Genomic DNA, 10,505 nt, shown 5'->3' on the forward strand with positions numbered 1-10,505 from the left:
ATCATGTTAGGTCAAGCCAGAGTCTTCCACTTTTGATTACGGGCAGTTCCTAATATGTTTCTCAAAATGTGTGCAAAGGCAGATGTTTAAAAGTCGAAGATCGACTTACATATGATAAACAGCTTCCTTATGAAAAAAGTTAAAATAGAAAATTTCCAATTAAGCCGCACCTTGTAGACCTAGTTGTCAATGACTTAGTATACAGATGGTGATATTAACTTGGTCAAAACTGAACTGTTGATTAGCAGATAGGGTGTTTTTAGCTGACATTTTCATAGTTGATCTAAAGAATTTCAAATGTGGAATAAAAGGCACACAAAAGGCCCTTTTGGAGTTTTCATCTGCAATGTATACAAGTGTGTATTGAGCAAAAGTTAAAGATCTATAAATGGCCTCTACTTACAGGTTAGATAGGTAGTAAACTCTAAATTTTTAAGACCATTAGGGTTATATTTAGTAATTTTCACGTATTTTTACTCTTCACAAATAGAAATAAAGTGGTCAGTTTTATAAAAATTACAGCTGGGAAAATTTTCTCAATAACTTGAAATTATTTATTAATTTTATCAATACTCGTTTAGCATTCCTCCGTGTTGTAGTTGAATTTATGGATTCTACCTAATTTATCCTTTTTATCTCGAGCATTAAATATAGCTTGGGGTTATGAAATGAATATTGAATAAATGATGTTTGATTTAAACCACTAGACTACAAATCATAGTTTCTGGCTATATAAATATGCCTGGAGCCCTTCATAATTAGGTCGTTTTAATCCATAATTTGATATGAAGGGATTTACATAGAAGAAAAATATAGATTTCTAATGGAGGAGTGACAGTGCAACACACAGAGGCGGCTACTGGGTGATATGTATGTGGAGATTTTAAACAATATTTGCTTTATGTTATATAAACCCCATTTAGTGTCTAAAAAATGAATTTGAAAAAATGGGAGTGAATTGCTGGAGGTCAATGAGAAATCTAGATTTAATACTTGGTTGGTCTGCAGGAAAATAGCAATTATTTATTCTAAATATTATGTGTGCCTCGTTTTTAAATGTTAAAAACTTAGTGTTCCCTTTTTTAAAATATGTAATTGGCTGCTATTGATACTTAAGGCATATGGTGAGGATCAAGCTTGATACGTGTTCATACTTGATATTGCTACTGAAATCCACTTGGGGCAGATTTCTAACAATACAACACGGTGGTTATGAGCCTGGACCTCCCAGTTACCACTTACTGTCTTATGACTTCATTGAGTTACTTAATGTCTCTCTGCCTCAGTTTCTTTACCTGTAGAACTGGAATAAATCTAGTATCATTTGTATTGAGTTGTGGGGATGAAATGAGGTGATACATTTAAATGCTTAAAACAGTATCAGGTACAGAATGGGCCCAACTGTTAGCTTTTTTGATTATTAATATATTGGGGTTCCCTTTATTTCTTGTCAAAGGTGACCGTTTCTTCTCTTAAATGCTCTTTGTAATGTAAATCTGTGCTCTGTTTGTCCATTGCCTCTCATGTTCACACTTGCCCTTCTGTGTTTCCCTCTGTAATGCTGGGGTTGAAAGGGGTAAAGTGTATTTTCTTGATCTCCTGCCTGATTTCCAGCTAGATTCTGTCAACAGCACTTGGAATGGTTTAGAAGGTGGGATGAAGGTGGAAAGAAAGGAGCCACAGTGGGTCTGGTGGCGGTAGTCGACAGGGCTGTGCTCCAGTTGCCATTGCTCTGCAGCATTTGTGGGGTGGGGCCTTCAGTTGGGCTGTCCTGCTTGCAGCAGCCCATGGTGGTGCCAGCGCCGTTAGTGGGTCCTGTGGACGACTGAGGCTAGTGCAGTGGTGTTAGCTGCTCCCCGACCTCTGGGTTACATTATGTTACCGTGCTAATCGGCCCTTCCAGCATCTTCATGACAGATGTCCTGAATTCAGTTCTTCTAGAGAAGTTTCTGTTTTCCTGATTGGATGCTGATTCATGAAGTCAATAGCTATTAGATAACGCAGTGATGAATTTTGCAGTATGACAAACATCACGTAGTTTCCATGTGCCTTTCTTACCCTTAATTATCTTTTGTCGATGTGCTCCAGTGCCTTTTTGACTTTTTCTGTTCACTCTCTGCATTTAGGAAGTTGGTGGACAGCAGTTAATGCTTGGTGTCTAGTGGGAATTGTAGCTCCTTGTGCATCATCTTGTATTTATGGAAACTGAGGGTCTTAAGATACCAAAAACATGATGTAGAAAATACCTATAATAATACTTTAATTTTTTTTAATTTTTAATTTTAATTTTTTTTTGTCGTAAAGTTCAATGATTCATTAGTTGCGTATAACACCCAGTGCACCATGCAATACGTGCCCTCCTTACTACCCATCACCAGCCTATCCCATTCCCCCACCCCCCTCCCCTCTGAAGCCCTCAGTTTAAGTCATCTACCCAATTTAAGGTACTATATTTTATTGATGCTGAGATCTCCATCACCTCTCACATTTTAACATCTCTGAAATTGGAATATGGTTTAAAAGCAATGTCACCTTCCAATCATCTTATCCAGTGGCCAGCCATTGCTGTTACCTACTCAGGTGCAAATATCAAAATCATCAATCAGCAGCAATACCTACGTAGAATAGGTATCAGATCCACAGAGCTCGGAATCAAATTCCAGAGACGCTAGAGAACTATTCTTTTAACAGTGAGGTTCCAAATGGGTGTGATGGGTAGAAGGTCAGGCAAAATGAAGAATCATAATTTAACAGTCTTTGGAAGCAGCAGTCTGTTCCCAAATACTGAGCTACTTGAGAGCCCAGCATCAATCTTATAATTCTTTTACGGATCCGCTGACAAAGTGCTGCTTCACCGATGTGCTTGCTGACACAGACAGTGCTGTTCTGTGGCGGAACGTGGACACTGATGATTAGAAGTCAAAAGACGAATGAGAAGAATTAGCTTCTAAAGTTCAAGGAGTTTTAGGGATAGCTTAACCAATTTCTTTTGCTTTTATTTTGTTACATCTGTAGAAGGGTGATATGTAATAAAACCCATGCCTGATTAAGTCTAAACTTCTTCTTTTGATAAGAAAATAATTATAAACAGAGTAAAATTCTAAACAGTGCCAGTTTAATGGGCAGTTTTCTCATTCCTAGTGGTTCATAAAATAATGGTGTATCTTACAATTCACAGTGAATAAACATTTTCCTTTTCTATCTCAACATAATTCTTTTTGTTAGGTGTTTTTTTTTTTTCTTTTCAACTCTCCGTGTGTTGATAGAGAATGGCTTTAGAATAGTGCCATTAAATTCAGCATTCAGTTATTTTCTTTGCCATTTACCATGTTAGAGTCTATTTATATGAATGAAGTTCACCCATATATATAGCTCCTTGCTATAGAAAATGCACTGGAAAATACTTACTGAAGAAATTATATTAAACATGAAAGAGGGCCAGCTGCTAGTAAAATTGTGGATGGGAGAATTTTTGTTAAATTATTAAATGCTGTGTACTAAAAGAGTACATAGAAAAATATCCAGAGTCATTGCAGAAATTGAACAAGATATATTACAAAGTGGTTAAATGCCAGTGTGTATATTAAGTGTACTGATGCATATTATGCAATATCGTCAGTCTCAGGGCTCTTTTTGTTACCTTAAATGAGACAGAAAAACGTAATGAGATTAATTTTGAAGTTGTGTAAGGAATACACAACTAGTTCCTTTATCATATCATTGCTTTTGTGCTATGTTTGCAAACTAGTCTGAAGAGAAGTCTAACTTGTCTCATTACACACACACAAAATTAGAAATGTGGGATTGTCACACATGAAAAAATGTTCAAAATCATTAGCCATCAGGGAAATTCAAATCAAAACCACACTGAGATACCACCTTATGCCAGTTAGAATGGCAAAAATAGACAAGGCAAGAAACAACAATTGTTGGAGAGGATGTGGAGAAAGGGGATCCCTCCTACATTGTTGGTGGGAATGCAAGTTGGTACAGCCACTCTGGAAAACAGTGTGGAGGTCCCTTAAAAAGTTAAAAATTGAACTACCCTATGACCCAGCCATTGCACTACTGGGTGTTTACCCCAAAGATACAGACGTAGTAAAGAGAAGGGCCATATGCACCCCAATGTTCATAGCNTAAGGGCCATATGCACCCCAATATAGCAGCAATGTCCACAATAGCTAAATCGTGGAAGGAGATGAGATGCCCTTCAACNTCCGGGGATGTACTGTATGGTGGTTTTCTCTGTTTGTTCTAGTTCATCTGCTTTCCCACTTCTCTGCAATCCTTTTGCCTTAATTCTTTTTTTTTTTTTAAAGATTTTATTTATTTATTTGACAGAGATAGAGACAGCCAGCGAGAGAGGGAACACAAGCCGCGGAAGTGGGAGAGGAAGAAGCAGGCTCATAGCAGAGGAGCCTGATGTGGGGCTCGATCCCATAACGCCAGGATCACGCCCTGAGCTGNCGATCCCATAACGCCAGGATCACGCCCTGAGCTGAAGGCAGACGCTTAACCACTGTGCCACCCAGGCGCCCCTTGCCTTAATTCTTAGTAAAGACCTTGACATGCTTGTGGCACGAAGACCTAGGTTATCTTGTGACTGTGATCTTCACCCTCCGTCACTTCTAAGAGACTTCTCTGGTTTACTGTCTTGTGGCACTGAGACTTATTATGCTGGCTTATGCTGTCCACACATGCTCCCTATAATCACCATGGCTTGAATAGTACGAAAAATTTAACACTTAATTATTCTTTATTGAAAGGTAATTTTGTTTTTCAATTAGATAGTAATATTATAACAACTATTATGATGACAGCTTATATAGACAAATAATACTGTTAACAGTATAAATGGTTACTCTTTAGATTTTCAGTAATTTGAGGTGAAGAGGGGAGGGGGAAATTGGATACGAGTATATTTGGGGAATAATTTAAAAGTAATGACTAGAAGAAATTGCACTTATTTTTCTTGTTCATATATTTTTTCATCTCATCAGTATTAAAACTAATTGTTGGTATGGAAGTGAAAATTATTAAAGTTGGACTGTAATTAGTGGCCTCATCTGAGAGATTATTTAGAAAAATAACAATTGTCATATAGAGATATTGGTTGATGGTTAAATATCAGTTTTATACAGGAGTAAGAATAAATGTCCCTAGAATGAAAACTTTCTTTGTAGTTTTAATGACTTTATCATTGAATTATTCCCAGTGTGAAATTGCCCTCTTCCTAAGAATGGAAAGAATATCCACAGTGTGATTAACTTAATATGTCCTCATTCTGTCCCTACAGTGTGCAGACAGACAGATGCTGCTTTCCATCGTTTACAGATCAGACACTAGAGTGTAAAAGTAATACAGTGCTTTGTCAGAGATCACCAAATCCCAGCAGAGACAGGGCTGGAATTGGGTTCTTGGTTGAGTGGATTTGCCCACTCTCCCCCATTAGACTGTAAATTCTGACAAATGAGATAGATTTTGTCAAGTATGAAGATTTCCAATGTTGTTAGTAACCAGGCAGCATGAAGTAAGATTTTAGAAATATACTCTATTTCTTTTTAAGAAGAACATTTATGTTTTATCACTGCATCATGTATAATGCAACATGAATAAAGCCCTACCGACTTTCACATTTGTGAGGAAACTAGCATTACTGTAGATTAGTGCCAGGGCAGAGAAATGACCCTATTATCTCTGTAATGGTAATATTGTGCCTCACAGGGAAACTTGCATCATTAAGAGTGAATTATTATTTTCTTGCAGACACTTTCTACATGTGTTATTAATATATGAAGCCAGAAGGAATTGAAAAGGTTTTTCTAGGGACTCGGGTATATAATTTGAAGATTTCACCCTTACCTGAAACAGCACGTAAATGTGTGTTGACACGTGTTTGTAGATGCACACACACACAACTTCACACCTCCATTTCTTGGTATACATCTTTTCTTCCTACATGGAGTACCCTCTTTATTTCCCCATTAGCTGCAAGACCCTTCTCAGTTGTGGTGAAGCTTCCTCGATCCTTATAACCAGGTTGTTGCTTCCCTCTGTTTTCCTAGAGCGGTTTATCCCCATTACTGTATCATGTTTTTGTTTGCCGATCATATCTTTCCATCTTTATCGCTCCCAACTGAGTGTGTGCTTGTCAAAGACAGGGACTGCCCCTTACACTTTTATTTTCCCATATCTTGTAGGATGCCTGCATATATTGGGTATGGAATAACTATTAAATGAATAAAGGTGCATTGTCCATAGCATACACATTTTGACACTGCCTTATTTTAAAGATGTGTTTAAGATGACCAAACAAATGACAAGAAAATGAGAAGGAAAAAGGGAAGAGGATGGGAAATAAAATGGGGCCAGGCATGAACTGATTCATGCCATGAGTCTGTAAGTTGCATATGTAATATGAATGTAAGTGCATTTACGATTACAAAGGACACATATATGTGGAACTTAAAAAATATATTTTAAAAATCCGGTCTGATATTTGAGCCAAAAATTCCATCTTTTAAATTTTGGTCTTAGAAAGATTTCTTATTTTTCTCATGACACATTTTTATCAATGTATGTCTGATGCTGAAGGGTTTGTCTGGAATGCTCATTAGTGCCAAGACTAGAATGTAATCAGCATTTGGTGAAATGGAGTGGTCTTAGTTGGTGCCACTGTTATGAAAACAGGAATCTGTAATATGACCGTAGAGGGGCTCTTCAGTTCCTGAAATTTTCTGTTATTACTTCTCTTACCTGTTCTCTTTCAAAAAGCACATAGTCATGGGGTAGGAATGCAAGAATACTCATTCGAAATAATAACCTTCTCTTGGAGTAAGTATCTTTTAAATTAGTGTAACTAAAGTACCGTGGATTATGGCTTGCCCTCTAGGTGATCTCTTTGCCAAATTCAAATAAACAAACATATTCTCATTCTTCTGCTCTCAGGATTAAATTTATGCTGGTAGATTTTTTTGGGGGGGTTGTTTTTAATAGACTCTTCTTGAATCTAATTCTCTACACGATCTTGTTGATGGAGAACAACGCTTTGTTTGCCATGTTGTTCCTTAATTAAGTGTTAAAGTAATGAGGTCTTATTATTCTGGGTAATTTATTTAATACAATGAAGCAGTTAGACACTCACTGGCAGCTTTTCAAAGGAAGTAGGCTCAGATGCTAACGCCTTTCTTGTAGTGTGCCAGCCATTAGAATTGTGCGTTCCAGGGATTTGCTAATCAGCTGGCAACTGACTTAAAAGGCGGGAAAGACAGGACTCTTGAATGACAACCGCGGACTCACGAGCAAGACAGACTGTGTACCGGCTTCACGCCTTGTCTGTTGACACGCAGATCTTGCTGCCGGAGGAGGGAAGACTTGATGATGGCAAAGAGCCTATGTGCTACCTTCCCATATTTGTTGGATATCATCAGCGTCGTTGTTGAGCATGGCTTTGGTTTAGCAACTGAGAACTGCTAAGTAGAGTGTACTAGTCCAGTTGAACGTTGTCTCCCTGTTCGTGTGTTCCTTTGTCCACCTGTGATTCTGTTGGTTAATCTGTCCATCTAATACTGGATTTAAGCTGTCCATGAACGGACTGGGATTAACCTCTGAAAGCGCTGTTTAGGGTTGAGGTTGGCAAACTGTTTCTTTAAAGAAACAGGTAGTAAGGATTTTAGCCTGTAGGCCATGCTGTCTTTTGTTAACTCCTCAGCTCTGCTGTTGTGGGGCAAAAACAGCCATAGATGATATGTAAATTCATGGCTGTGTTCCAAGAAGATACTGTTTACAAAAATTGACTTACCCACTCCTGGGTTAGATAGAGGTATCTGGCTCAACATAGCTTACGTGTTATACAAAAACTTGAAAAAGTGCCTTTAATGCTTATGAGTTTTCTAAAGCAGCTTATGTCTCAGGTTTTTTAATTAGCTTAATTTGTCATCTGCTTTGAGTAGTTTTGTAGATTTTAGTGTATTATTTAAACGTATCGATGATTTAAGAAATATTCATCTCTCTCTCCAGCATTGGTTATAGAAATGCTATTGGATTGGAAATATAAAAACAAGAAATAAAATTTTCCACATCACTGATAACAGTACCATTAAATATGATAGATTACACTGACAAGTGATTTTAAAAACTATATTTTGATATGAAAACATGGCCAAGATATATTGCCAAGTGCAAAAAGGGGAGATGATGGAAGACCTTCTGAACAGGGTGTACGAGGTGATTCTATATGTGGAAAAAAAGATGCACATGTGTTTATGAATGTGCATACTTGAATATTATAAAGCTCTGAAAAGGCACGGAATCAGTCAGGGTTCTTAATTTTCAAGCAGAAATCCAACTCTGGCCCATATAAGCAGCAAAGATGGATTGAAGGGTAATGAACAGCTCAGAAATCTTTGGAGTGCCTAATAAGAACCAGGCTTTGAGGCCATATGTCTAGAAGCAGTACCCCAAATTCTGCATCACTGGCTTTGCAAAGACGCCCCGGCAGCCGTCAGTGGACATGGGACTGCAGTGTGAATCATTGACACCACTGAGCCTGAAAGCTGGATCTGCCTCCACTGTTACCAGGGCTCTAGGATGCATTCTGGATCCCTGCTGCTCTGCTCGTCCTCTGCTTCCATTGCATGGGGTGGCCTGGGTGCGTTCGGTCGGCAGAGCCCACATTTTGTGCCCTCGCTGCAAGGGGAGCTGGGAAGGTGCAGATGTGGACCTGACTTCTGTTGTGGACAAAGGGCCCCGTCTCATCAGATGGGGCGTTTCCCTAATGTAGGCAGAGGATTAAGAAGCCTGGATGACAGAAAGCCTGAAAGCTGTCCCCTGCAGACACGCGGGAAGCTGTTGGTATTGCTGACTCCGGGCAGGGGAGTTGAGAGAACTCACTGGGGCACAGAGAGAACGTTTTAGTTTGCCCTTCTTTGCTCCTTGAATTTAAAAAAATATCCATACAACAATGATAAAAGATTATGGGGAAAGTGAACAAAAGGAATGGTTTTTTTCCTCACCGCTTCTGTTGCATTACCGCTCTCACGTGGGAATTCAAGAAGGCTTCCCAACGTAATGGGGCAATTCCATCAACTTCCTACTCAATTTCATTTAAAAATTCGCCTTATGATTTCCCCTTGAATTCAGTCAACTCTATATTGCTTGTACTTGATTGGGCAGAAATAATCACCGAACAGTCTTCTCTGGGATACCAGTGGCTTATTCTTCCTTTTGGCCTGGTGGAGCTGATGTGGTGTATCTTCTTGATGTCTAAAGGATTCAGCTTTGAAATTTAAGATGTTGTCAGCTGCTGTAGTAGATGCGAGGTGTGAAAATAAAATATACTTAATAGGTAAATTGGCTTCTTGATAGAAAACTTGTTTGAGAACTTAATTCAGTCTGATCAAGTTTTAGCGGAAACGCATTAAAATTTTTTAACTTTACTTTTTCAGAACACTTTTAGTTCACAGAGAAAGTGTGAGGATAGTACAGGAGAGTTCCCATCTACCCTGCGCCCAGTTTTCTGTATTATTAATGTGTCATATTAGTATGGCATATTTGTTACAGTTAATGAAGCAATACTGACACATTGTCGACCAAAGCCCTTACTGTAAGATTTTCTTAGTTTTTACCCAAAGGTCTTTTTCTGTGCTAGGGTAGCTGATATATTTTCTACATTTACATGGGACTTTTTCAGATGTGTACTAATGTCATAGGGCCATATAATAAGTGCTATTTCTGTTTTAAGTAACTTATGGGATGTGGGAGAAGGATAAAATAAAGCTTTACCACAGTGAAATTCTTATGTTCTCTGATGCACAAACGCCACATGAGAAAAAATTGATTTTATTTTTCCCTCTGTTCTATATTCAGTTGAACAGGTTCCTGTAGAACCATACAACGTTCCTCTGTCCCAGGCCGAAGTCATTCAGGAAGGGAGTGACATTACTCTGGTCGCCTGGGGCACTCAGGTCAGTAACATTTCTAAGAACTGATAATGTCCCTGTTGTGCTTGGAAGCTCTCCTTTTTAATCCTGATACTATAAAAATCCAAAGTGTTGTTTTTCTTATAAGGCAACTTTGAGTCTTGTTAGTGCTGCATCTCCAACTGGTACTGACTTCTGGGTGAGGGTGAAGTCACATTAAAAACATATCTGCTTGTGGTGAAGCCATTAAAAATCTGGTGAGTTTATAAAAATGTACTCATGAGAAACTGTTTCTTTTGAAGTGCACTTTATACATCCTCATACTTGTTTCTGTGCTTGACTCCCTGTCTTTTTCATCACATCAGCTGCCATCTCTTGTGATTACTTGGAGGGCCATGTGGGCCATCCAGGGGTCCAGCCTCAGAATTCTCTACCTTCCTCTGTTCCAGCGAACCTCAGTCCTGATCTGCCTCAGTTTCCCTGGTGCTTGTTGTCATGTTGTTCCGCGTCCAGACTTTTTTTTTTTTTAAAGATTTTATTTATTTGACAGAGATAGAGACAGCTAGCGAGAGAGGGAACACAAGC

General features: G+C 38.6%; 1 protein-coding gene across 10 annotated transcripts in view; it reads left to right on the forward strand.

Annotated features, from left to right (window-relative positions):
• BCKDHB (branched chain keto acid dehydrogenase E1 subunit beta) overlaps positions 1-10,505 on the forward strand; it is a 219,265-nt gene that overhangs the window by 71,060 nt on the left and 137,700 nt on the right. For all 10 annotated transcript variants that reach the window (XR_004622050.1, XR_004622049.1, XR_004622048.1 and 7 more), the window contains one exon: positions 9,868-9,965. Coding sequence is in view for 7 of the 10 variants with exons in the window: in XM_002916298.4 (XP_002916344.3) it covers positions 9,868-9,965 (98 nt within the window). In the remaining 3 variants the exon portion in view is untranslated. The remainder of the gene's footprint in view (positions 1-9,867; positions 9,966-10,505) is intronic.

Source organism: Ailuropoda melanoleuca, chromosome 19 (assembly GCF_002007445.2).
Source record: "Ailuropoda melanoleuca isolate Jingjing chromosome 19, ASM200744v2, whole genome shotgun sequence".
Lineage (NCBI taxonomy): Eukaryota > Metazoa > Chordata > Mammalia > Carnivora > Ursidae > Ailuropoda > Ailuropoda melanoleuca.